The sequence below is a fragment of the Chiloscyllium plagiosum genome, unplaced genomic scaffold, assembly GCF_037043375.1.
Source record: "Chiloscyllium plagiosum isolate Xiang-an unplaced genomic scaffold, Cpla_swu_hap1 HiC_scaffold_13, whole genome shotgun sequence".
NCBI classification, from domain to species: Eukaryota; Metazoa; Chordata; class Chondrichthyes; order Orectolobiformes; family Hemiscylliidae; genus Chiloscyllium; species Chiloscyllium plagiosum.
In genome coordinates, this window is record NW_028270151.1 from 71,714,895 (window position 1) to 71,740,816 (window position 25,922).

The 25,922-nt window shown below is 41.2% G+C and overlaps 1 protein-coding gene across 1 annotated transcript; it reads right to left on the minus strand.

Annotated features, from left to right (window-relative positions):
• Positions 1 to 19,695: 19,695 nt before the first annotated feature.
• Positions 19,696 to 20,855, minus strand: LOC122555789 (C-C motif chemokine 20-like). The gene is made up of 4 exons (XM_043701932.2): positions 20,659 to 20,855; positions 20,428 to 20,542; positions 20,253 to 20,330; positions 19,696 to 19,973 (listed from the first exon to the last, which is right to left on the minus strand). Exons 1-4 carry the CDS (start codon positions 20,738 to 20,740, stop codon positions 19,940 to 19,942), a joined length of 309 nt encoding a protein of 102 aa, XP_043557867.1. The 5' UTR covers positions 20,741 to 20,855; the 3' UTR covers positions 19,696 to 19,939.
• Positions 20,856 to 25,922: the final 5,067 nt, after the last annotated feature.

The window sequence follows — 25,922 nt, forward strand, 5'->3', positions numbered from 1 at the left end:
TTTGTTTTTTGTTGTTTATAATTTTTAATAGTTTTGTAGGTTTATTAAATGTAGTGGTTTTAGTTTATGCAGTTTTTATGTTCAGTGGATCATGTGACACTAAGGCTCAGTTATTTGTGGTTCGAATTCCTCCTTTCTGGAATTTAAATGTTACTGCAGAAGGTTATGGCTAATGAATTGATGACCTAGAATATCAAGGGAAGTCACTCACCAATTAAGAGGAAGAAGGCACTTTTGAGTCTTAGAAAGGAGATTGCTTCGTTACAGGAGACATACTTGGATGATAGGGTGCATTTGAAACTACAGCAGAATGGCTTTGATTGGGATTATTTTTTCATTTTTTAATATCAGAAGTAGGGGAGTGGCTATATTGGTAAGGAAGAATCACTCATGTAAGTTACTAGAGTGTGTTAAAGACATGCACGGGAGGTTTGTAATTCTCAAAGCCCTGATAAATGGGAAGAATATGGTGTTTTAAATGTTTATTGCCCTCCAGCTTATCCTCTCAAATTTTTGGTAGATGCGTTTTCCAAACTGATCAGTCTCGAATCTGACATATCATTATAGGGGGAGATTTTAACTGTCTCATGGATCCCACAGTAGACATTTTGCCCAAAGGCCCCCAATACTCTCTCTACAAACTAAACCATTAGTGGTTCTGTGTGTGGAGTTAGGGTTGGTGAACGTTTGGAGGCATCTGCACCTTACAGGCGGGGATTTTACGTTTTTCTCCAATCCACATGGATGTCACATCAGGATTGACTTTTTTTTTGTGACCCCTGTGGCAACCCTGGACTTGATGGCATCTTGTACGATCGGTAATAATACCATCACTGATCACACTCCAGTGTACCTGTTGGTTAAGATTAAGGACATTACAGTGGGTTCAAGGTACTGGCGAATGGATCCCTTTATCCTCAAGGATAATAAGTTTGCGGAGTATTTCTCTCAGGAATTTCAGGCGTTTCTAGACATTAACTCAGGCTCAGTTAGTAGCCTGTCCATCCTTTGGGAACCTGCCAAAGTCTATGCCAGGAGGTTAGTTATTTCCTACTCTGCCTGTAGGAACCGGCAGAAGGGTGAGCAGCAACGTCTCCTCGAAGCACGGTTGAAGGCAGCCGAGAAGGCTTACTTTGACAGGTCCTCATCGGCCAAGCTACAGAGGGTTACGGTGCTGCCGTCTGCATTGAATTCCGTGCTCATGCAGACAGAAAAGAAGGAGCTTACTTTTGCAAAGCAAAGGTTATATGAGTATGGTGACAGGCCAGACAAAGACTTATCATATCTTGGTAGGAAAAGGAGTGCCCCAGCGATTAGGGAAGGGTCTGGGGACCTGACATATGGCTCTAAAAAGATTAATGTGGCATTTCAGAGATTTTACTCTAAGTTATACAACCTGAGGTTTGCAAGGAGGAGCGTGCCAAAATGGAATCTTTTTTTAAGGATCTGAAGCTTCCGGGCATGACTCCCGAACAAGATTCTCAATATCTCCCTATCAGAGAAGAAGTGCTCGAAGCTGTGAAGCAACTTTAGAATGGAAACACGCATGGTCCTGACGGACTTCCCAGTGAGTTCCATCAGGAATTTATAAATATATTGTCAGGCCTGATGCTCAATATGTTTAATGATTCATACAGTCATGATTGTCTCCCGCCATCTCTGAGAGAAGCCAATATTTCACTTATTCTTAAAAAGGGGAAGGTCCCAGAGGACTGTGCTTCGTACAGGCCCATTTCACTCTTAAATGTGGACTTTAAAATCCTCTCTAAGTCTCGCATTAAGGCTGGAGACTGTGTTACCTTCTATTGTTAAAGAGGATCTTCATAAAGGGCCGTAGATCCTCCAATAATTTTAGGAGGCTGCTTAATGTAATTCAAGCATGCCAACAGTCAATACAGGGATTGGTGGTTTCTCTAGATGCAGAGAAGGCATTTGACTGAGTTGAGTGGCCGTACCTTTTCTATACTCTCGAGTGGTTTGGCTTGGGTGAAGTCTTTATAAAATGGGTAAAGGTTCTCTACAGTGGCCCTCTCGCGGTGGTCATCACCAATGGGGTACGATCAAGCAATTCTAACATTTTTAGGGGCAGCCGGCAGGGCTGACCCCTTTCGCCACTGCTTTTTATGTTGGTGATTGAATCATTGACGGAGGCCATATGTGGGGATCCCAACATATCAGCTCCCGAAGTGGGGTCAAAAATGCATAAGATTTCGTTGTATGCGGACGATGTCCTAATATTTTTGTCAAATCCAACAGTTTCAGTGCCTTGCCTGATACAATGCATCTGTGCATTTAGCATCTTTTCAGGGTACAAAATTAATCTTGCGAAATCAGAGGCTATGCCTATAGGTAGTCTTACGAAGGTGCTAGGTCTTGAGGGCGAGTATCAATTCCCATTTAAGTGGTCACAGGGGGGGTTTTGTGTATGTGGGCATAAACCTTACTCCAGATCTGGATCGGCAGTTCAAAGCCAATTTTGTTCAATTATTTGATAAAATTAAACAAGTTCTTCAAAGATGGGAGGTACTTCCAGTCTCATGGTTCGGTCAGGTAGGGCTTATCAAGATGAATATTCTCCCCCGTTTATTATACCCTATACGATGCTCCCCCTGAATTTCAGTAAACGTTCAGGAGACTGAACAGCTGGTTCAGCTCTTTTATTTGGCATCGTAAGCGCCCCCTCATTAAATTAGCTATACTGCAACTGCCTCACAGATTGGGGGGAGTGGACGTTCCGGACATTAAAAATTACCAACTGGGGAGATTCAAGTTGGCGGCGACCCAGCAAGCGTGTGTCTGTAGTGCTCTGCCTAAAACTTGGGCAAAGTGGGGCACCCACCTTCACCACACCTTTTAAATCATTTAAAGTAGTTTTTGCCCAGCTGAGATAGTCATTTTACATCAAACTTGGATAGTTTGGTGTTGTTATTAAAATGACTAAGAGCAAAAACTCCCGCAGTTCACAACAGGCAGGGACCCCTCCCCCACCCCCTCCCACAGCAGCAGAAATGCCCGCAGCCGCCTCAGGGGACTTACCTGCAGAGGCGAGCCTGATCTCCGGGATCAACAAGCTGCAGGAGAGGATCGACACCTTCATCGAAGAATCCAGGAGCAGGTGGGAATCGTTCTTGGTCATGCTGCAGAAACATGACCAAGAAATCGAAAAGCTTGAACAGCACGTCGGAGGGGCAGAGCAAAAGGCCGTGACCTCGGAGACTGCAGCCGAGTCGTCCGTGGGCTGGGTCTGGGCTATCGAGCAGCGAATCCGGACCTTGGAGGTGCACATCGACGACCTTGATAATCGGGGCCTTTGAAAAAATATTCGGTTGCTGGGCCTTCCTGAACGGGAAGAGGAAGGCCAGCTTGTAGACTTTCTGGAGCAATGGTTCCCACAAATATTAAAGTTGGAGTCGGGAACAGGCCACGTGTGGGTGGAGTGGGCCCAACGTGTTGCTATACGCGGGCCCAGGTCGAACCAGCGCCCCCGCCTGGTTCTGTTCCAGCTCCAATGTTATAGAGAGAAGTAGATGCTCCTGGAAGCTTCCAGAGTCCTGAGTAAGGATCCCCAGGCCATGATGCACAAGGGTTCCAGGATTATGTTAATCCAAGACTTTTCTCCAGCCGTGGTCCGTGAGAGGAGGGCATTCAATGAGGCGAAGAAGCGCCTCAGAGACCTAAATATCCAATATTCTATGCATTATTTGGCAACGCTGCGCTTCAGCCACAAAGGATCCGTATATAACTTTGGATCACCGGAGAAGGCTAAAGAATTCTTGGACTCTCTTAAATAGACTATGGGACTTAAACCGTATGGATAATGATATTATTTTGCCCCCCCCCCCCCCCCCCCCCCCCGGTTTACCCTTTTTTCCTTCTTCATCTTTTTTTTCAATTATCTTTTCCAGGAGGCAGGGAGGGGACTTATTTGTTACTCTCTATTTGAATTTTTTTACTGGTCTTGCGGCTTATTCCATTTGTGTGGGAGGGGGGTTTTCTTTTGTTCTACCTTTTTTTTTAGAGCAGGGTTTTCTTCTTCTGTCATCGTACTTAGTTACCTAATACTTGCTGTGATTGTAACTCTGTAGTTTTAACTTTGTGGTTTTATATATTTAAATTTTGTATTATGCTTGCTAAACACACCTAGGTGTTGGTGTGGGGACGGGGGGACGGGGGGTGGTGGTGGTGGGTCACTCACTTTTAACTTTGGTTTCATAGAACACTTGAATTTGTCCATTCCATTATATAATGCCTGGGCTGAGGGTGGGGCACTAGTTAGGAGAGGTCACGGTGGGGTTATTGATAGGTAGTTACACTCCCTGGGAGCAAGGGAGAAAATCTCCTTTCAAATGTGTTTTGTTTTTTTTACTTAGTAATACGTTTTTAATTGTGTTGGTGTAAATGTCTTAAAGAATGTTTGCTGTTGTGAATTTTTCATGGTCTTTACTCAGGGTGTTTTGAGTGGGGTTCTTCCTCCTGGGGGCATCTCGGGCTTGCCTGGAAAATCATGGCTAGCCATTCGCTTAGGTGGTGCACCTGGAATGTCAAGGGGAGTAATTCACCAATCAAAAGGAAGAAGATGCTATCAAACCTTAAAAAAGAAAGGGTTGATATAGCTCCTTTACAGGAGACACATCTACTTGACGAAGAGCACTTAAAATTACAACAGGGTGGATATGACCAGGCCTTTTTCTCATCTTTCAGTTCCAAAAGTAGGGGAGTAGTCGTTCTCATTCGGAAGAATCTTCCTTTCCAAATCTTGATCCAGATAAAAGATGAGTCTGGGCGGTATATACTGATCAAAGCCTTAAAATATGGAGAGGAGTATGGAATTTTGAATCTTTATTGCCCTCTGGCGCACCCCTTCAAATCTGTAATGGAACATTCTCCAAGTTGATGGCTTTTTGGGCCCGCCATATAATTATAGGAGAAGATTTTAACTGTATTATGGACTCAGAGACAGAGAGGATACCTAAGAGTACTATGGGTATATCTCTTAGATCTAGACAATTGGCAGATCTGAATGAGGAGCTAGGGCTAGTAGATGTATGGAGGTGCCTTCACCCCCCGGGTAGAGACTTTACTTTCTACTCTAACCCACACAGGTGCCACACTAGAATTGATATGTTCTTTGCTCCCTCAACCCTTTAGAATTCCATATTGTCCTGCAAAATAGGGAACATAGCAATTTCTGATCATGCTGCAGTATATGTGGAAGTCAAGACGAGGGACGAGGGACAGGCCCCCGACATTGGCATATGGACTCCTTCTTAATGAAGGATAGCAAATTTATAAAATATTTTTCTCAGGAATTCAAAACCTTTTTGGAAATTAATTCAGGTACGTCCAGTGACCCGTCAATGATGTGGGAGACCATTAAGGCTTATGCGACCCAGAAAAGACAAAAGGGCGAACAACAGCGCCTGCTTGAGGCTGGCTTGAAGGCAGCTGAGACAGCGTATGTTGATAGGCTCTCTATTACTAAGCTACAAAGGATCACAGCCCTTAGGACAGCCTTGAATATCGCACTTACCCAAACAGCAAAGAGGGAAATATTATTTGCAAAGCAAAGACTATATGAATATGGCGGCAAGCCTAGTAGATACCTAACGTATGTTGCTAGGAAAAAAAAGGCTCCTCAAGCTATTACGTCCATTAGGGAAAGTGCTGGTACTCTGACTTGTGATGGTAAAAGGATCAATACAGCCTTTAAAAAGTTCTGTTTTGAACTGTATAAATCGCAGGGCTGTGAGGATAGAACTAAGAGGGAGTCCTTCTTTACAACCTTGGCCTTTCCGGTCTTAAACTTGGAGCAGGTGTCGATCCTGAATGCTCCGCTGACAACCCAGGAAGTATCGATGCAATTAGACAGCTTCAGAGTAGCAAAGCACCTGGACCAGACAGATTCCAGGTTGAGTTTTATAAAGAATTTATAGGGGAACTGGCTGGTCCACTTATACACGTGTAATCACTCACATAGTCAGGGCTGCCTCCCACCTTTGTTAAGAGAAGCAAATATTTCTCTCATTCTTAAAAAACGAAAGGTTTCAGAAGATTCATCATATAGACCAATATCTTTGCTAAGTGTGAATTTTAAAATCCTTTCTAAAACGTTAGCATTAAAATTGGAGAGGTTCTTACCATATATCATAAAAGAGGACCAGATGGGGTTTATCAAGGGCCGTAGGTTAACTAACAATATTAGAAGGGTCTTAAATATGATACAAGCCTGTCGACAGGGAAGAATACTGTTCGATGGGGAGGTTATGATGTCTTTTGAGCAGTTGCACCAGAAGTTTGGACTGCCTAACAGGGACCTTTTTTGGTATTTCCAAATACAAGATTATATACAGAACAAGGAGAAAGTGAGGACTGCAGATGCTGGAGATCAGAGCTGAAAATGTATTGCTGGAAAAGCGCAGCAGGTCAGGCAGCATCCAAAGAGCAGGAGAATCGACGTTTTGGGCGTGAGCCCTTCTTCAGGAAGAAGGACAAATGCCCGAAACATCGATTCTCCTGCTCCTTGGATGCTGCCTGACCTGCTGTGCTTTTCCAGCAACACATTTTCAGCTATATACAGAAGAAGACCACATTAATAGGCAGTCCCTACAAATCGGATAGGGAAAGAAGAGTGCTATGGCCAATGGGGCCACCCTTGGTCAGTACTCTTTATCACTCATTATATAATGAGGTATCGAAAGGCATGGAACGACTATTTAAAACATGGAAACAAGAATTGGGGTTAGAAATCTCTTTAAAAATGTGGGAGGACATCTGGGAAATTGCCAGAAAGATCTCTATTTGCAATAGAACTCAAGCTATTCAATTAAAGATACTTCATAGGGCTCATATAATACCTGAACGACTTGCAAAATTTAAGGTAGGAGCATCCCCAGTGTGTCCTAAATGCAAAATTGAAGTGGGCACTCTCATGCATTGTCTATGGACATGTCACAAAATCCGCAGGTACTGGGACAGTGTAGCGAATGCCCTGACAGAGATCTTAGGTACGAAGGTTAGATTGGATCCAGTGTCTCTTCTCCTGAGCTTATCAGACTTGCCCTCCTTGGACGTGCACAGGAAGAAACTATTTCCATTCTCTCCTTTTGTGCAAGGAAAAATATCTTAGTGAATTGTGCAGCTGAAGGCCCTCCAGGACTTTCGAATTGGTACAGGTTAATCATTTCCCCTTTACTTCCTCACAAATATGATGCACCAAAAAACCGAATTATTCTATAAAATATGGCAGCCCTTTTTGAACTATATCAACACAGACATTTCGGCCATATTGTCCAGGGCTTTTGTCTGGCTGTGGTAGTTGTTCTGGCTGGTCCGGGGGCCCCTGGAAGGAGGAATCCCATATAAATACGGGTTTTATTATAACTTGATGTAAATCCATTTTGAGCATGTACTTAGTTATTTAATTATTCTGTTATTTTTTGCTAGTAATGTATGATATTCTATTTTATGTTTTGGTTGTTTGTAGGATAGATTAGTAGTTAGTTGGGTTTTTCCCTTTTTTTGTGTTTTGGTTATTATTTATTTCTTTTCTTATCTATTTAATTTTATATTGGTGTTTATACTTGTTTGCATGACTTTGTAATTTTGTAAAAAATATTTAAAAATTTCCTTTTTTTCAGTAAAAGTACCTGTTAAAAATAAAATCACCAACTAAGCTCGCTTTTGTCTAACGTGAGTCATTGGGCTTGTGGGGATCCTATTTCAATATGGTTAGACATTGAAGCCTCCCAGGCAAGGTGTCCCCTTACTAGCTTGCTGTTTTTGGTCAAAATGAGGACAGTTAAGGAACATTGCCATAGTCCAATAGTCATCAATACTGTCAAAGCATGGAGGGCAATTCGGCAGAGGGAAGGCAATATTGGCAGAAACATCTTTTCTTACACCTGTAGTGGGTATGCCAGGTTTTCAACCGGGGATGATAGATTCAGGATTTAAATGTTGGGCAGCTAGGGGTGTGTCCTGCATGGGCGATTTATTTAAGGGAGACTTACAGAAATACGAGCTATCTAATAGGGACCTCTTTCACTTTTTTCAAGTTAGGGATTTTATTCAAAAAAAGATTACACTTTTGACTGATCCCTACAAATCTGACGTAGAGTTGGGGGTGCTACGTGCTAAGAGCCAATTTTTCTGTCAGTATTTTATATCATCAATTGGGGGGTGCCTCTTTAGATGAGTTTGATTGACGCTGCAGGGTGTGGGAGAGAGAGCTAGGTGTTAAAGTCCCCTCAGAGGTATGGGAAGATATTTGGGAAAATGCAAGAAAGATATCAATTTGCAATAAGACCCATGCTTTACAGTTGAAGATCTGCCACAGGGTCCACTTGGCTCCGTATTATTTGTCAAAATTTAAACCAGGGATATCTTCAGCATGTCCCAAGTGTAAAGTCTGTAGGGCACTCTTACCCTTTGCCTCTGGTCTTGTGGTAGGCTTCAAGCATGTTGGACTGCTGTGGCACGTGCCCTATCTCTCTTCTTCTGGGCCTGCCCAGTATGTTCCCTGCAGATGTGCATAAGAAAAAAACTTTTCAATATCCTCACTTTCTGCGCAAGATAGAATATTTTGCTAGGTTGGGTATCCAAAAACCCCCTGGGCCTGTTGGGTTGGCGGAAGATTGTAATGGAGCATATCCCCTTGGATTTTCTCACAAGTATGGTACACCACAAAACTGAGAATTTTTATAAGACATGGCAGCCCTTTCTGGAATACCTGAACACAGATTTATCTGCCACACTAACAAGGGCTTTTATACAGCCATAACGATTGTGTTTTACGAGTCCAATATCCGGGGAGGAGGAACTGTGAACAAATGAGTGTCTTGTTTGGCTGAGTTGAGTTATTACTATTTATTAATTTGTTGTTGGTTATTATTTATTTAGGTAAATAGCTAGGTGGTTTTTATTTTATTTATATTTTTCTATATATGTTAATACATTTGTACATGAGGTGAGTTGGCTTTGTTTTACTTGTATTGATTTTTTTGTACTGTTTTGAATTGTATTGCTTTGTATTTGTTGTAATATTTAAAAAATCTAGGTTTTTCAATAAAATATGTATATATAAAAAAAGAGAAGTTTGCAGCACCTAAATATGCTCTCCCTCTGAATCTGCTGTCCACCAAATCCAACTCATCTTTCCCCACTGCCTTCAATATTTAAAAATGTTTATCCACTTTCCTTTGGAAATGTTATCATTCATTCTGTGCCATCATTGCTTCTAGTAGCTTTTCCAAAGACCTAACAATTGAATTGTGTCTGAAGTAGACTGTTTTATCAATTTTGTCCAACTGCTTTCTGAGATATTGTCTGGAGGTTTTTTTTTTGGTTCTTTGTGGATTGATAACATTTCTTTTATACAGGTTCTTGATCAAAGTCTACTGGGCCCGCGCCCTACCATGTTGCTTCATCCTTTGGTCTTTCCCAGATCACATTCCAAGAATGATTCACTTACTCCACAACTGACTAAGCAAGCTTAATCCTGAAGGAATTGCCTGTCATTCTGGTCCTGTGGCAGAGGATAAGGAAAGAAACCAAAGGGGATATCTACTGCTATAGATAGAAAGCAGGGACAGGATACTGAGATTACATGATCAGCCATGATCATGTTGAATGGCAGTGCAGGCTTGAAGGGACAAATGGCCTACTACTGCATCTATTTTCTATGATTCCACTACAGCTTGTCCTTACCAATCTACCTGGTGGAGGTGTATTTGTCCATGACTATGTGGGGTTGGAGTGACTACTGCACAGCCTTGTGGAGATGCAAACCTGCCTTCACTCTGATGATGCTGTCAGTTGTGTGGTACTACAACCATGCTGTGTGGATTTGATGCAGAACTAATCCAGCAACTCAAAACCAGCATCCAAAAGGTGTTGGAGGGCCATCAGAAGCAACATTTTTGTACTCAATTACAGTCTGTACTTCATGGCATGGTTCACCTTCAGTCACCAGTTGCTATCAATGTAATGACTTAATTCTGGTTCAATGAAGAGTGCAGAATTGTATGAGGTCAGGCTGAAGCATTTGTACTGATGCTATCTTTAGCCAAGATTACTGAGTGGTTATCCATCTGGGCCTCCTCCTAATGTCTCCAGAGGCACAGATGCCAATCTTAAGCCAATTCATTTCAATCATCATGATATCAAGAAATGTATGAAGGAACTGTATACCATAATGGCTGTGGTCCTGACGACAATCTGTCTTTGTGCTCCAGAAATAGCTGTGCACGACTGTGCTCTTATCTAGGGGTCAGTAAGCTCAGGTGGCTGCAAAGCTGGTTGGTTATATAGAGAGATGACAACTGCACAGGTTCAATTTCTGCACTAGCTAAGGTTATCATGAATCACACTTTCTCAGTCTTTCCCCTCGCCTGAAATATGGTGACCCTTTGGTTAAACTCATGACCAGTCATCTCTCTTTAATGAAAGAGCAGCCCTGTGGTTGCCTGGGACTTTGTTGACTTTACCATTACCTTTATATAAGCACTAATATCTACATGGTAAATGGAAAATGTGTATCTTGTCCATAAATAACAAGAGACTTGAGCAGTTGTCAATCTACTCTCAATGATCAACAAATGATGAAAGGGATGGTGGGACTTTTACAGTAATAATGTGCTCACAAGATGTTTGGTTTGGATTCTGCCAGAGCCTGACAGCTCCTGACATCGTTATAGCTTTGGTCCAAACAAGGACAAAAAAGCCGAACTCAAGAAGTGAGGTGAGAGTGACTGCCTTTGACATGAAGACATCATTTGACTGAGTGTTGCACCAAACAGAACATTACAATAGGAGCTCCTGATGGTAGTGTCCTGGGCCCAACCACCTTCAGTGCTTCATCAATGACCTTTCCTCCATTATAAGATTATAAGTGGAAACGTTGCATCTAACTCACAATCTATGTCTCAATAATCTACCTACCATCTGCAAGGTGCAAGTCAGAAGTGTGATGGAATAGTCTCCTGGGAGTGCCTGGAAGTGTATTGTTTCAACAGCATTCAAGGAACTTGTACACTATGTAGGACAAAGCAGCCTGCTTAATTACCACGCTATCTACACATTCCACATTCACTTTCTCCAGCAATGATGCACACTGGAAAGATACACAATCTATTGAAACAACTTGCAAATCTTTTAAGGGAACACATATGAAACCATGACCACTGTCACCTAGGAAACAACAAGTACATGGGAACATGACAACTGTGAGATCCCCTCCGATCCTACACACAGTCCTGACTTGGAAATACATCACTGTTCCTCCACTGTCGCTGGATTAAAATCTTGGAGCTCTATTTCCCACAATGCCGTGGATGTACCTACATTTGATGGACGGCTGTGATCCAAGAAGTTTGCTCACTGCCACCTTCCCCAAGGCAGTTAGAGGGAGGTAATAAATGCTGGCAGTGCCAGTGCGGTCCACAGTGAGAGAGAACTTTTGGAAAACTCAGTTTGCAATGACTCCCAGCACCTGCTCCATGAAACCTTTCAAAAGGTGCAACCTGACTAAATAACTCAGGCTAACTCATGCCAGCCTTGCACAATTTTGTGCCCCTCTTAGACATTCAGTTACTAAACAGCTTTTTAATAACTCTCTCTTATCATTTCAGATGATTTCTGAGTGGAGTCAAGCAATATTTTTTGCTCTGAATCTCAAACTTGTTCAGCTCCTTCAGTGGCCAACATATTGCTTGAGTCAAATGTTAGTGTTGGCTACATGAAACAATCATTTCACTGAGCTCGCAACACAAAGTTAGTCCATTATTTCCCTTGGAAGCACTGCACTCAGCTTCATTGCATATTGATATCCATGCGTACGTTTTTGAGACTTTGGACTTTATGGACAGTTTCGAGTCGATAAAATCAAAATATCATATAAAATAGCAACAGAATTTATGACCTTGAAATGTAAGTGAATTATATTTTTAATCTGCGCTCTAATTATACTTGATCCACTAATAGCACATTACCTGGAATCTATCCACGGTATAAACTTTCTGCTATTGCCACAGGAGATTAAATAGTACTTCCTTTCACATTTGAGGCAGCTCTGGAAAAAGTCAATGGAACTTTGCAATATAGACATGGGGAAATAGTGAAACTGTTTAGACAACCTTCATAATACACATGTGGCTATTATGATCCACCAAGAATATTTCTACGTGAAAGAATGCATTACACAAAACAAGATGTCTGCCATTCATCGGTATGCAGATTGGCAGGACAGATCTAACTTACCCCAGGGTGCTTCCAAGCTTGAGAAATAATGACATGATGCATATCTATTGAGTTGCTCATACTAGTTTTTCGAAATTCTTTCTTGTGATAGCTCCTCATAATTTTCACATCTTTGTAAGAGCAATTTTTGTGGTACTATGAGTTTCAATTAACACTCTGCTGCACAGAATTACATGGTCTTGTTTGACCTGGAAAGGGTTCTTAATGCAATGTACATTTAAAAATAACTACCATTCATAGGGAATCAGCAGGAAAACACTCTACTGATTGGAGTCATGCTCAGCTCAAAGAAAATTGATTGAGGTTGTTGGTGGCCAATCATCATCTGTCTTAAAATAGTGCAGCAGCAGTACCTCAGGGTAGTGACCAATACCCAACCATTTTTTGCTGCTTTATCCTTCCCTCTATGATTTTTATTTATTCATTTGTGGGACTTGGAAGTCACTGGCTGGCCAGCATTGATAACCATCCCTATCTACCATTGAGAAAGTGATAGTAAGCTGCCTTCTTGAATCGCTGCAGTCCACTTGCTGTAGGCTGACCCACAATGCGGGTAGAGAGGGAATTCCAGGATTTTGACCCAACAACTGTGGAGGAACGGTGGCATATTTCCGAGTCAGGGTGGTGAATGGCTTGGAGGGGAACTTGCAGGTGGTGCTGTTCCCAAGTACCTGTTGCCCTTGTCCTTCTAGATGGAAGTGGTCGTGGGTTTGGAAGATGTTGTCTAAGGATCTTTGGTGAATTTCTGCAATGCATCTTGTAGATAGTACACACTGCTGCTACGGAGCATTGGTGGTTGAGTGATTGAATGTTCGTAGATGTGGTGCCAATCAGGTAGGTTGCTTTGTCCTGGATGGTGTCAAGCTTCTTGAGTGTTGTTGGAGCTGCACCCATTCAGGCAAGTTGGGAGTATTCCATCACAGTTCCTCGCTTGTGCCTTATAGGTGGTGGATAGATTTTGGGGTGTCAGAAGGTGAATTTCTCACCACATTATCCCTAGTTTCTGACTTGCTCTTGTAGCCACTGTGTTTAGGTGGTGAGTCCAGTTGAGTTTCTGGTCAATGGTAACCCCATGGATGTTGACAGTGGGGGACTCAATGATGGTAAGACCGTTGAGTGTCAAGGGGCAGTGGTTTGAAAGACTCTTATTGGTGATGGTCATTGTCTGGCATTTGTGTGGCATGAACGTTACTTGCCACTTGTCGGCCCAAGTCTGGATATTATCCAGATCTTGTTGCATTTGAGCACAGACTTCTTCAGTAACTGAGGAGTCGCAAATGGCACTGAACATTCTGCAATCACCGGTGAACATCCCCACTTCTGACTTTATGGCAGAGGAAGGTCATCGATGAAGCAGCTGAAGATTGTTGGGCATAGGACACTACCCTGAGGGACTCCTGCAGAGATGTCCTGGAGCTGGGATGACTGACCCTCCACAACCACAATCATCTTCCTTTGTGCCAGGTATGACTCGAACTGGCAGAGTGTTTGCCCCCAATCGCCATCGATTCCAGTTTTGTCAGAGCTCCTTGATGCCATACTTGGTCAAATGTGACCTTGATGTCAAGGGTTGTCACTCTCACCTCACCTCTGGAATTCAGCTTTTGTCCATGTTTGAACCAAGGCTGTAATGAGATCAGGAGCTGAGTGACCCTGGTGAAACCCAAACTGAGCGCCACTGAGCAGGTTATTGCTGAGCAGGTGCTGTTTGATAGCACTGATGATGACCCCTTCCATCACTTTATTGATGATCGAGAGTAGACTGATTGGGCGGTAATTGGCCAGGTTGGATTTGTTTTGCGTTTTGTGTAGAGGACATAAATGGGCAGTTTCCCACATTGTTGGGTAGATGCCAGTAACTGGACTGGAAGAGCTTGGCTAGGGGAGCAGCAAGTTCTGGTGCACATATCTTCGATACTATTGCTGGAATGTTATCAGAGCTCATTGCCTTTGCAGTATCTAGTACCTCCAGCCATTTCTTGATATCACTTGGAGTGAATCAAATTGGCTGGAGATTGGTATCTGTGATGCTGGGGGCCACTGGAGGAGCTCGAGATTAATCACCCACTCGGCACTTCTGTCTGAAGATTACTGTGAATGCATTTGCCTTTGCTTTTGCACTGATGTGCTCGGCTCCTCCATCATTGAAGATGGGGATATATGTGAAGCCTCCTCCTCCTTCAATGAGTTGTTTAATTGTCCACCACCATTCACAACTGAATGTGGAAAGACAGCAGAATTTAGATCTGATCCGTTCGTTGTGGGATCGTCTAGCTCTGTCTATCACTTGCTGTTTATGCCATCTGGCATACGAGTAGTCCTGTTTGGAAGCTTCACCCGGTTCATACTTCATTTTTAGGTATGCCTGATGCTGCTCCTGGCATGCCCTCCTGCACTCTCCATTGAACCTGGGTTAATCATCTGGCTTGTTGGTAATGGTTGAGTGGGGGATATGCCAGGCCATGAGTTTGCAGATTGTACTGGAGTACAGTTCTTCTGTTGTTGATGGCCCACAGCACCTCATGGATGCCCAGTCTTGAGCAGCTAGATCAGTTCGAAGTCTGTCCCATTTAGCACAGTGATAGTGCCACACAAAACGATGGAGGTTATTCTCAATGTGTCGACGGACTTTGTCTCCACAAGGACAGTGCAGTGGTCACTTTTACCTACACTGTCATTGACAGATGCTTCTGCAACCGGCAGATTAGTGCGTTTGAGGTCAAGTATGTCTTTTTCTCTTGTAGGTTCCTTCACCACCTGCCACAGACCCAGTCTAGCAGCATTATCCTTTAGGACCCAACCATCTGGATCAGTAATGCTGCTGCTGAACCTCTCTTGGTGGTGGACATTGAAATCCCCCACCCAGAGTATATTTTGCACCCTTGCAAACCTCAGTGTTTCCTCCAAGTGTTGTTCAACACGCAGGAGTTCTCATCAGTCAAAGGAGGATAGTACATGGTAACCAGTAAGAGGTTTCCTTGTCCATGTTTAATTGAAGCTACGAGACTTCATGGGATCCAGAGTCGATGTCAAGGACTCCCAGGGCAACTCCCTCCTGACTGTTATACCACTGTGCCACCATCTCTGCTGAGTCTGTCCTGCTGGTGGGACAGGACATATCCAGCTCTCCCGATTTCAGCACTAGCCCCAAGATGTTGACAAGGAGGACTTTGCATGGTCAACAGGACTGTTTTTTGTGTTTTTACTATTGGCTTTTCCTGTTCCAAGGTCGATGCCAAGTGGTCCGTCTGGTTTCATTTCTTTGCTGTGACGTTCTTGCGATTGATACAACTGAGTGGTTTGCTAGGCCACTTCAAGGGGGAATTGAGAGTCAACCACATGATACAGCCAGAAGTAAAGTTCACTTATGATTGCATAGTGTTCAGTACCATTCATGATTCCACAGATACTGAAACAGTCCATGTGTGCAAAACCTGGACAGTATTCAGGTTTGAGCTGGTAAGTGGCAAGGGACATTTATGGCACACAAGTGCGACCTCAAACATGAAAAAAAAGTACCATCTATCCTTGACATCCAATGGTTTCCTACTACTGAACCCAGCATTTTGGGGATGGCTTTGACCAGAACTGAAGTAAACTATCCGTATAAATACTGTGGCTCTAAGAGCAGGTCAGAGACTTGAAAGGCTGCGGTGAGTAACTCACCTCCTGCTTCCCCACAGTATGTCCACCATCTACAAGACACAAGTTAGGAGTACAAAGTTAAAAATCACACAACGCCAGGTTATAGTCCAACAGGTTTAATTGGAAGCACACTAGCTTTTTAACTTTAACTTTGTATTTTTGATTTTTAACTTTGTACACCCCAGTCCAACACCGGCATCTCCAAATCAAGTTAGGAGTGTGATGGAATACTCCCCACTTACCTGGATGAGTATACTTCCAATTGACGCTGTACAGGATAAAATAATCTGGTCGATTGCCACTCCATCTGTCACCTTCAGTATTCATTATCTCTACCATGATGCACTGTGGCAGCAGTTTTTAGTATTGTCAAGACGCAGTGTACCAAGGTCCTTTGACAGCGTGACCTATATGATCTAGAAGCCACACTCCAACTTGACTTAGAACTATTATCGCTGTTACTTCACTATTATGTCAAGATCCTGAAATTCTCTTCCTGATAGCATTGTGAGCATAGCTATATCACAAGGACTGCAGTGGATCATGAAGGTGGATCACTACCACCTTCTCAAGAACAACAAAATGTGCAATGAAACCTGGGTTTCCTTGTATGCATTCATGTGCAACAGATGGTGAAGAAGGGAAATGTTGGCCTACATGGTGGGAAGATTCAAGTACAAGAGCAGGGATGGTTGCTGCAATTGTACAGAGCCTTGGTGAGACCACACTTGGAGTATTGTGTGTAGTTTTGGTCTCCTTATCTGAGTAAGGATATTCTGGCAATAGTGGGCATTCAACAAAGCTTTACCAGACTGATTCCTGGGATGCAGGAAGGATGTACCAAGAGTGATTGGATCTGTTGGGGCTTTATACACTGGAGTTTAGATGAATGAGAGGGATATCATAGAAACCTATGATGTTCCAACAGGACCAGGCAAGGTAAATAAAGGAAGGATGTTCTCAATGACCAGAGAGTCCAAAACCAGGAGGCACAGTACAAGGATACAGGATAGGCTATTTGAGATTAAGTTGAGGAGAAATTCCTTCACCCAGACAGTGGTGGGCCTGTGGACTTCTATGTCACAATGGCTGCTGCAGGGACCAAAAAGGTATTAATAAAATCTGGAATTATAAAGTTGGTCTGAGTACTGAAGAATCTGGAGCTATTATTAATTGTTATTTTCAATCTATTTTGTTTACTAGCATCCTTTAAATTGTTTTTCCAATCATTGTACCTGTCTGGCCTACATGCAACTCTTGATCCACAGCAATGTGGTTGCCACTTAACACCTTTTTAGATGGCTTGAAAAGCCACTCAGCTCAGAGCAATTATTCATGGGCAACAAAGTCTGGTCTTGCCTCATGAAAGATTAAGTGTAAAAGTTTTAGGAAGACCAAAACCGCTGATTTTATTCCTGATGTCAAACTCCACTCCCATTTGCTGACTCCATCCCTTTCCCTGGCAACAGTTTAGGGTTACGTCTGTCTGTTTATCTGCAATGTGAGTGTTACATTTATCCCTGAGATGAGCTTCCAACCTCACAGTCATGACATCATTACCACTGCCTATTTCCATCTCTATTAAGTACCCTGACTTTACCTCTGTGTCAGATCATCTGCTGCTGAAACCTTCATTCATACTTGCCTTACCTTGAGACTCCACTATTCCACCATATTCCAGGCTGGTTTCCCATTTTCAGTATTCTGTAAATGTAAGGTAATCCAAACTTCTGCTACCTATATCATAAATATACTGTCCTGACCTAAATAGGCATCTGTTTTAAAATGAAAGTTACAATTCTGTTTTGTCTCGTAAATATCTCAAAGGAGCATTTTAAATAAAGCATTTCTCATGCCAAAAGTTACAATGAAACAAAAATTGACTTTCAGTACAAATCTCAGTTAAATCACCATAGTCCTAGAGGACTGCCTTCTCATTAGGTGATGGTTTGATATGAGGATCACCTTGCCTCAGGTGAGGGGTGAGGAAAGTAGGACCTGCATGGTGGCCTCAGTCAGTGCAGGACTGACATTGCTGACGTCACTCTGTATTGCAAACCAGTTATTCAGCTAACTGAGCTACCTGACCTCACAAAGTTCAATAGTGTGCTCTAAAGCATTTAACACATTTTTAAAAGTGAACTTGTGTTTTAAAATTCAGAGTTTATTTGCATATAAAACCTTGCGCTGAAAGTTTTCACAGCAGGATTAGTGGCGATATGGCAGGTGAAGGCATTGAGAAGAAAGCTTGATAGGTTCCTAACACTGTGGTGTGTTGTCAGCAGCAGAACCTCAGCAGTTTCAGTCGCTTGCCAGATGGTCATTTAAGGGCTTATTTAAGGACCACTTTCTGTTCTATCAGCATATCCTCTGGGCAGAACCTTCTTAATTCATAGCTTCATATCCAAAGAAGAGCCCTGTTGAGAATGACCATCCACACCAAAATTGCTCATACTCAGTAATCTGCTAACCCACTATTTGTTGGGGCCTGCCTGCCTGCTCCAGCCTTTTTAAAGCAAGCCTGCTCTTTCCGGATAAACCAGCCCTGAAGTCGCCTCCCCTTTATGCTGTCACCTCAGTAAAGTCTGCCCTATAATGGCGACACTGCCAAGGCTGGGGGACTATTGTCTTCTAATTGCTTGGTTCTTTGGGGAGAGTGTAAATGGGCTGCCACCAGCAACATGCCATCCCATGATCCCAAACCCCATTGGCAAAGTGTTAACTCCTGCCTCTGGTCCTGGTGACAGCATGTCTGTTATGGTGGCAAAGCCACACCCAAAAACCTTTGAATTCAGTGTTGAGGATTCAAGTGTCTCAAGATGAATGGATCTTCCTTAGGGCATGAGGAGTAATTTCCTCTCTCAGGGGTGTTCATCTTTGGAACTCACTATACAAGGGCAGTGCAGGCTGTGTTATTAAATATTTTCAAAGCTGAGCAAGAGTTTTGATCTGCAGGCAAGTCAAATGTGATGGGGGAACAGCCAAGAAAGTGGAATGAAAGCCATACTCTCACTAAATGGTTGGGCAGGTTAAAGCAGTCAAATAGCCCATATTTGCTCTATTTTTAGATGAAAGAATGACTAAGAGGGACTGTGCATTGCTCTTCATGTCCTCAGGGCAGCTGGGCTAATGGATAGTTATTTTAATCAATCTGTTTGGGTATACCTGTGAGTTAGGTGGGACTTGAACACAGAATGTTGGACCTACAGGTACTACCATTGTGCCTGGAGAGCCCACTTGACTAATGCTAAGTGCCTTTCAAAAGCAGCAAATGAGGAATGTTCCAGGTAGTGAATGATTGGCCATGTTTCCATTAGTGAAACTCAAAGAATCCCATAAAGATAATTCTCGTTGCGAAAAAATACAATAAAATTTGCTATTTAATCCTCTGACACTTACAATTAAAAATGCCCCCTGATCTTTAAGAACAGAAAACATTCCTCAGTGGTTAGCACTGCTGTCTCACAGCACCAGGGTCCCAGGTTCGATTCCAGCCTCGGGCGACCATCTGTGTGGAGTTTGCACATTCTCCCTGTGTCTGTGTGGGTTTCCTCCAGGTTCTCTGGTTTCCTCCCACAGTCCAAAGATGTGCAGGTTAGGTAGATTGGCCATGCTAAATTGCCCATAGTGTTAGGTGCATTAGTCAGAGGGGAATGGGTCTGGGTGGGTTACTCTTCGGAGGGTCGGTGTGGACTGTTGGGGCCGAAGGGCCTGTTTCTACACTGTAGGGAATCTAATCTTACACATTTCTTGCGCTTTATCACTCTTGTGAATAAATTACAAACAATCATGGAAAACATTTTAAAATAGTTTTAATTTATTTTGTGTGCAAAAACAATGAACAAATAAATAAGTACTTGTAGTATAATTACTTATTCATGTTCAATGGAACATACAATTCTAAAAGCTTACACATCAGTTGATAGTAAGATAAAAGTGGTGTTCAACAACATGTTTAACAGTACATAGATACTATGTAGGAAGGTTTTAAGTTTGATAAATCAAACTGATACAGCTGCTTATCTTCTCGGAGATGTTCTCAGTCCTGATATGACATTTCTTCCAGTTTTTTGCTGAAACACAAAAGGAAACTCTATAAGTTTTATATAATCTAACCTGTTGGGACAAAAGCAATACACTAAAAATATAGCCACTCGTTGCTACAACATGCTAAATAATGCAAAGGACTTATTCACATTTTGCAGCAATTAAATAAGATAACATTTGTATTGAAATTTACATCCAAAAGGCCAATTGTGGAGCTACACTTTCTTGCCATGGATTTATCAATGTCAAATACTTTTCGATGTAATGGACAGTGAGCTTGCTGAATGTTGGAGTTTTTCCCATACCTCAAATAACGGAGAGCTCTTTTCACCCATTTGTTCTCAGGATCTGTACACACTGCCCGTCCTCCAACTGTGTAGAATCTGTGATATCATTAAACAGCATTTTTTACTTCACAGAACATCATCAAATAAGACGTGGTTTTCAATCAGGTGCGCTACATCGAGTTCCTGTACTTACATGATTGCATCTATATCACATATTTCATTGGATTGCTGTTCCACATAGCCACTGATTTTCCTCAAAGGCAATCGCCCCTTTGAATAGCCGAGACAGCAGTCGCTATACATCGAATCTAGGAGGGAAAGCAAAAGGTAACTTTAAAAACAAAATATGTCCGAGCCCTGATTAAGTACTGTTCGAACAGGCAGCCCTGCTAGTAATAGGTTAAAAGGCAGTTGTGAAACTTACGTGCTGATACTGAGAAGTTAACAATGCCCAGCGTTAGCAGGGAGAGGACAGTCACCAGCAGCAGTTTCCTGAGTGCATACATTGCTGGCTATCGCTGTGTTTCTTTGTTGTCGAACGTGTTGTTAGGTCAGTCTCTGAGATGTGATGTACTGTGCGAAGCTGCCACCAGTTTATATACACTGGCCATGCTGTTGGGATTTTTCCAGATCAAGGAAGTACATTGCTGATATATCCTTCTGGGGTTTCCTCTGTTGCCTTTCCTGGTGTGATCTGCGGTTTGTGATGTAATCGGTTTATTCTTGCATTTTATAAATAGATATTTAACCTCTTCATTTCGCAAGCTCCAGGCAGCGTCACTGTTCCCTTACTTCCCAAGGTATTGAAACTTATTGAAAGTTTTACGGTCAGTTTTGTGGCTCCTAAATTGTTTCCACTCAGATCAAAGATTAATCACAATTACTAACAATCTAACGATATGAATTGAGAACCAGGTTTTTAAATCTCACAACACAGAACAAATAGTAAATGTGAACATTTATTCTATTATTTAGCAAAAATAAATTAAAAAACAATCAATCCTTACAAAAGGAATCAATGGATCAGAAATGCAAGGCAAAGAGTCATAAAGGTAAGCTTTGCTAATCAACTGGTTCAGAGATGTTACTACACATTTTTGGAGCAGGTGGGAATTGAACTTGGGTCTCCTTCTGCCTATTGTACATTATATTTGATTGCGTGCGGGTATTTCCGGTGATAATTAAATATAATATATATTTTACATACCGGATGTGGTTATTATTGAGGGTGTGGGACTCATACTGAAAAGACGAGAAGTAAAATCCTGGCCATGAGGGTTGAAGAGTTCATGTTTGATGTTAGGAGACATAGGAAAGAAAGCATTTCACATTACTTCTGTGAAAGCAGCGAAGGGACATATTGGGGACATGTTAAAGCAGAGAAAATTCTTCGTCAAAGGATGGAACAGTTAGCAATATGGCTGAAGGCTTTGTACATCGCTGCTCTGAATATTAGAATTCCCATTTTGTATTATGATGATCAGTGGAACTTTTCTATTCTGAAAGGTTGCATTTGCTCTCTTCTGTGCCGTCACTTGGTAATTCCCCTCATGAATAAACTAGGTTTGACCTTCTTTATCAGTCAATGAATAAAGAGTTTAGGATGTATCCATGTCAATTTAAATACATCTAACCTTGAAAGCAAATCTGTTCTTGCATAGTTTTGAGAAAATTTATATCTGACTTTGTGTAACAACAAACAAATTGTGCAACTCTCTATTTGCCAATAAAAAATTATTTGGTTAATTTGAAATTGACATGCACAGAGTCAAATCGTCGCTGAATTAGGCAGGTTTCAGCTAAGCTAGCAACACAATGATGTAAGGTCTACAATTTTGAAATTCGAAGATGACTTAACAAACACCTGATGAAGAAGCAACGCTTCAAAAGCTGGTGTTGTATGATTTTTAACTTTGTCCACCCCAGTCCAACACCCGGCTTTTCCAAATCTTGAAACTTGTCAGTATTGTAAAGAGTGAGGAAATGGTAATGAACCAAGAAGATGTATTGCAAATGAAATTAAATGTGAGATAGTACATGCTAAATTTTATCATGTTCAAGAAAAAAAGTGATCTGAGGCTTTATAAGCAGATGGTGGTCATGGTAATGTCACTGGACTAGTACTCTCAAGGCCCACACTATTGAGCTGGGGACGCTGATTCATATGTCACTATGGTAATTCATTCGGAAATTGAAAGCTAGTTTTGGACCCTAAACCCCTGGCAGTATGGTTGACTCTTAACTACTCTCTGAAGTGGCTCAGCAACCACTCAGCCCATTAGTAGTTAGCAATGAGTAACAAACCCTAGTCTTGCTAATGACACTATCCCATGGGATTTTTAAAAGCACAATTTTTTGTTTATTTAGAAAAAGATGAACAATGTTTTAAATAAAGCAGATGGAATACTGAGCTTTAAAAATAGAGGTACAGGATTAAAAAATATATATATAAATTATTAATTCTATCCAGTTTGCATGTTGTCAGCTTCTGGATATCACAGTTTAGGAAGGATATGAAGCCTTGGGAGAGGGTCCAGAACTGATACAGACACTGATTTACTAGAATAATTCTAGGGATGACAGATTACAGTAAAATAGATAGCATAAAATGGGATTGAAGTCCTTCAAGCAGAGAACACAAAGATTTGGTAATGGTGTTTAACATTTTAAAGGATTTTACTAAATAAAGACCAAATATTTCTAATGACTGGTCAAGAACCAAAGGGTACCAGTTTGAGGCAATTGGCAAATTAACCCAAGGTATCATGAGGAAATGATACGAGTGGTTAAGATTTGCAATGCACCACCTGAAATGGTAAAGGTACAGATTCAAAAATAACCTTCAAAAGAGAATTAATAAATACTTGAAGGAGAAAAAATATTGTCAGCCTTTAAGGAAAGTGTGGGAATGGAACTACCTGCTTTAAAAGCATCAGTTCTGACCCGATTGGCTGAATCGTCTTCATCTGTACTTAGCCATCTATGGTTCCATGAAAACTGACTTCAAGTCAGTAATCTAGTAAAAGGGTAATATACTTCAGAGTGAATGCTACCTTATGTACGATTAACTGTTGAAAAGTTACACGTTGACATCAGGGTTGACATTAATGACGTTTTGTGGAATGATTCGGGTGAGTGGGAATACACACATTCTCACGTTACCAGTGGAGAATAACTATGTGACTGAGGAACTAGAATTCCCATGAAATTCTACCCAAAGGTTTATTAAAAATAGGGAGGGAGAAGGAATTATGAAAATGATAAATGAAATACTAATAGAATAAAAATAAGAGCTGATAATGTGGCATTTGAGGATAGAAGTATGGTCCTCCAATTAATCTTTACTTAATTGGTCAAAGCATGTATTTTATTTGCACTGGGAAAAGGGACTGTAACTAGTGAGTATTAACAAGAAGAGGTTCATGTCTTAACAAAATGATGTTTAATGTTAAAACTATTAGGAGACACAAATGACGCGTTTGTTTCTTTCGAGATTTAGAACTATTGTCTTGACCTCTCCACTTAAGACTGTATGACATCGGATTAAGTGAGCGTTTTGCAGCCTCCAACATTAATCCTTACCAAAATATTATTTTTACAACTAAGTAGGGTAACTTAAATTTCTAATATTTAAAGTGAAAATCACAACATTTGAGTGCAATAAAACAAAAGAGCAAGTTTAAAGTTTTCCAAATTTGTAACATGCAAAAGTAACATAACCTCAAAATGGCTGCCAGAGATAAACTTGGAATGGCTTTGTACAGCATTCCTGCACTTGTAATTTACTCTTTTCCTTAACAAATACAAAAGACTGAGCAATGTAAGATCTGTGCATGAGTAATCACGCATATGGATTTGGCATTGAGCAGGAAGGTGCCAGTTTAGATTTGTAATGTTTTGCTATATTCATTAATTCAGCTTTCCAATTGATCTCAATGTCCTAATTGCAGGTAGGACAAACAAGCATAGTTTCTGCTGGTTTGTGCTTCTGCTAGGGCATTGGATGAGTTTGATTGTGATCTGTGCATTTCTTGTAACAATTCTAATGCTTAAATGAGAAATTGAGATTCAGATGAAGAATGGTTCTTGGCAGCACAATCAATCTGCACCAATGCCTTTGGATGTCTGCACACATCCTGGCTTCAAAAACCATATTTGAAACAAACAGTTTCAAATGCTACATTCAAAAACTCCCATTCAAATGTAAATATGTGAGAAATTAACAGTCATCATTATGGTATAATGACATCCAAACCCAGTAGTGATGCAATGTGAAATTCCAAAAAGAAATGTGTCAGTGTAAAAAAACACATTTAAATTAGCACCTTTACAATATCACTTTTCCCTAAAGGTGAAATAAATGCTGGCTTTTGTTACTTGACAGATCTGCACAAAGAACAAAATTGACTTAAAGAAAGAACAGATAACAGTGAAAGGTCTCAGGTAAAAACAAAGTTGAAATAAAAGAAGCATCTCATTGTATATCTTGCATTTAAGCAGTGTCTTCTATGACCTTGTTGTGTCAACCACTTTAATGCCAAAAAGGTATCGTTGAAGAGGGTTGATGTTGTAATGTGGGATACAGCTGTATTCAGTGATCACATTACGTGTTGTAGAGAGTTGAATGCACAGAGGGTGTGTTTAACAGTTGTGTTTGACCAACTACAGTGAAATCATCCATGTGCTTTCTTAGAGATAGATACATTTAATTTTTAATTAAAAGTGAATGATATTCAGTGCTTTTTACTTTTTCACATGCTGTCTGTGTGAATACTTCAGTACGTTTAGCTGTATTTCCTGTTTGAATTGATGCCAGATTCAAAGTAATGTTAGGAAATGGGTAATCCATTGGGAAGCCTTCATCAAGGTCAGAGTGTAAATGATCATTTTATCACTAACTGCAAAATCTAGGCTGTTATTTCAATATACTCGTTCAAAGGTGGAAATCCCTCCCTTTTGCAAGTTTCTGTCTTTACCTGACCTACTAAGCACAAATAATTCCCAATAAAGAAGCAAGAAAGTGCAGAGACTGTGAGGTTCCCATATACCTCAGCAGTTGAGATAATGGAAAGAATGTTGATCAAATGAAGGACAGCAGAGAACAAAGAATGAGAACGCAAAGAGAAAGAATAATTAGAAGTGAAGAATGTGCCATAAAAGAAAAACTTCTTTTTGAAATAAAATCGAGAAAGACCTGTTTTTGGTGCACTCTGATATCCTTGTTGAACTGAATCTGAGAATAATGTAAGCAGTTTTCTCATGCATAGAATAGCATGGAAATTCAGACACAGTCACCAGTGAATCCACACTCTTGCAGTATTAAAGGTCCCACAGCCTCCAGTCTTCATTGCAACCATGATTTGAGAAAAGCCTCTACAGCCTCATTATTAGACTTGCTGTCAAAACCCTCAATAAAGTTGCATCTTGTTTAATATTTGTTTGAGAATTACTGTGAAACACTCTCATGGCCCTAAAAAAATGTGTTTATGAATATCAAATTTGTCCAGAAAATCTTTTTGGAAGATGCCTTTTATTTAAAATATGCTTCTTTCTGGAAAATCAGTTTATCTTTATTTTAGTTTCTATCTTAAACCAAATATTTATTTCACAATTTGAAAATGCGGATCAGAAGTGAAGGGTTTTAAATCCTTTTAACTTCATAGAATTTAAGTTTGATTTGTTGACATC

What these genes read in the sequence shown, in the direction of transcription:
- LOC122555789 (XM_043701932.2), bottom strand. Translation starts at nt 20,740, where the DNA reads ATGTATGCACTCAGGAAACTGCTGCTGGTGACTGTCCTCTCCCTGCTA. An exon ending in TGTGATATAGATGCAATCAT is followed by an intron (nt 20,331 to 20,427) that starts GTAAGTACAGGA and finishes ATGATATCACAG; the next exon opens with ATTCTACACAGTTGGAGGAC. An exon ending in AGAGCTCTCCGTTATTTGAG is followed by an intron (nt 19,974 to 20,252) that starts GTATGGGAAAAA and finishes TTTGTGTTTCAG; the next exon opens with CAAAAAACTGGAAGAAATGT.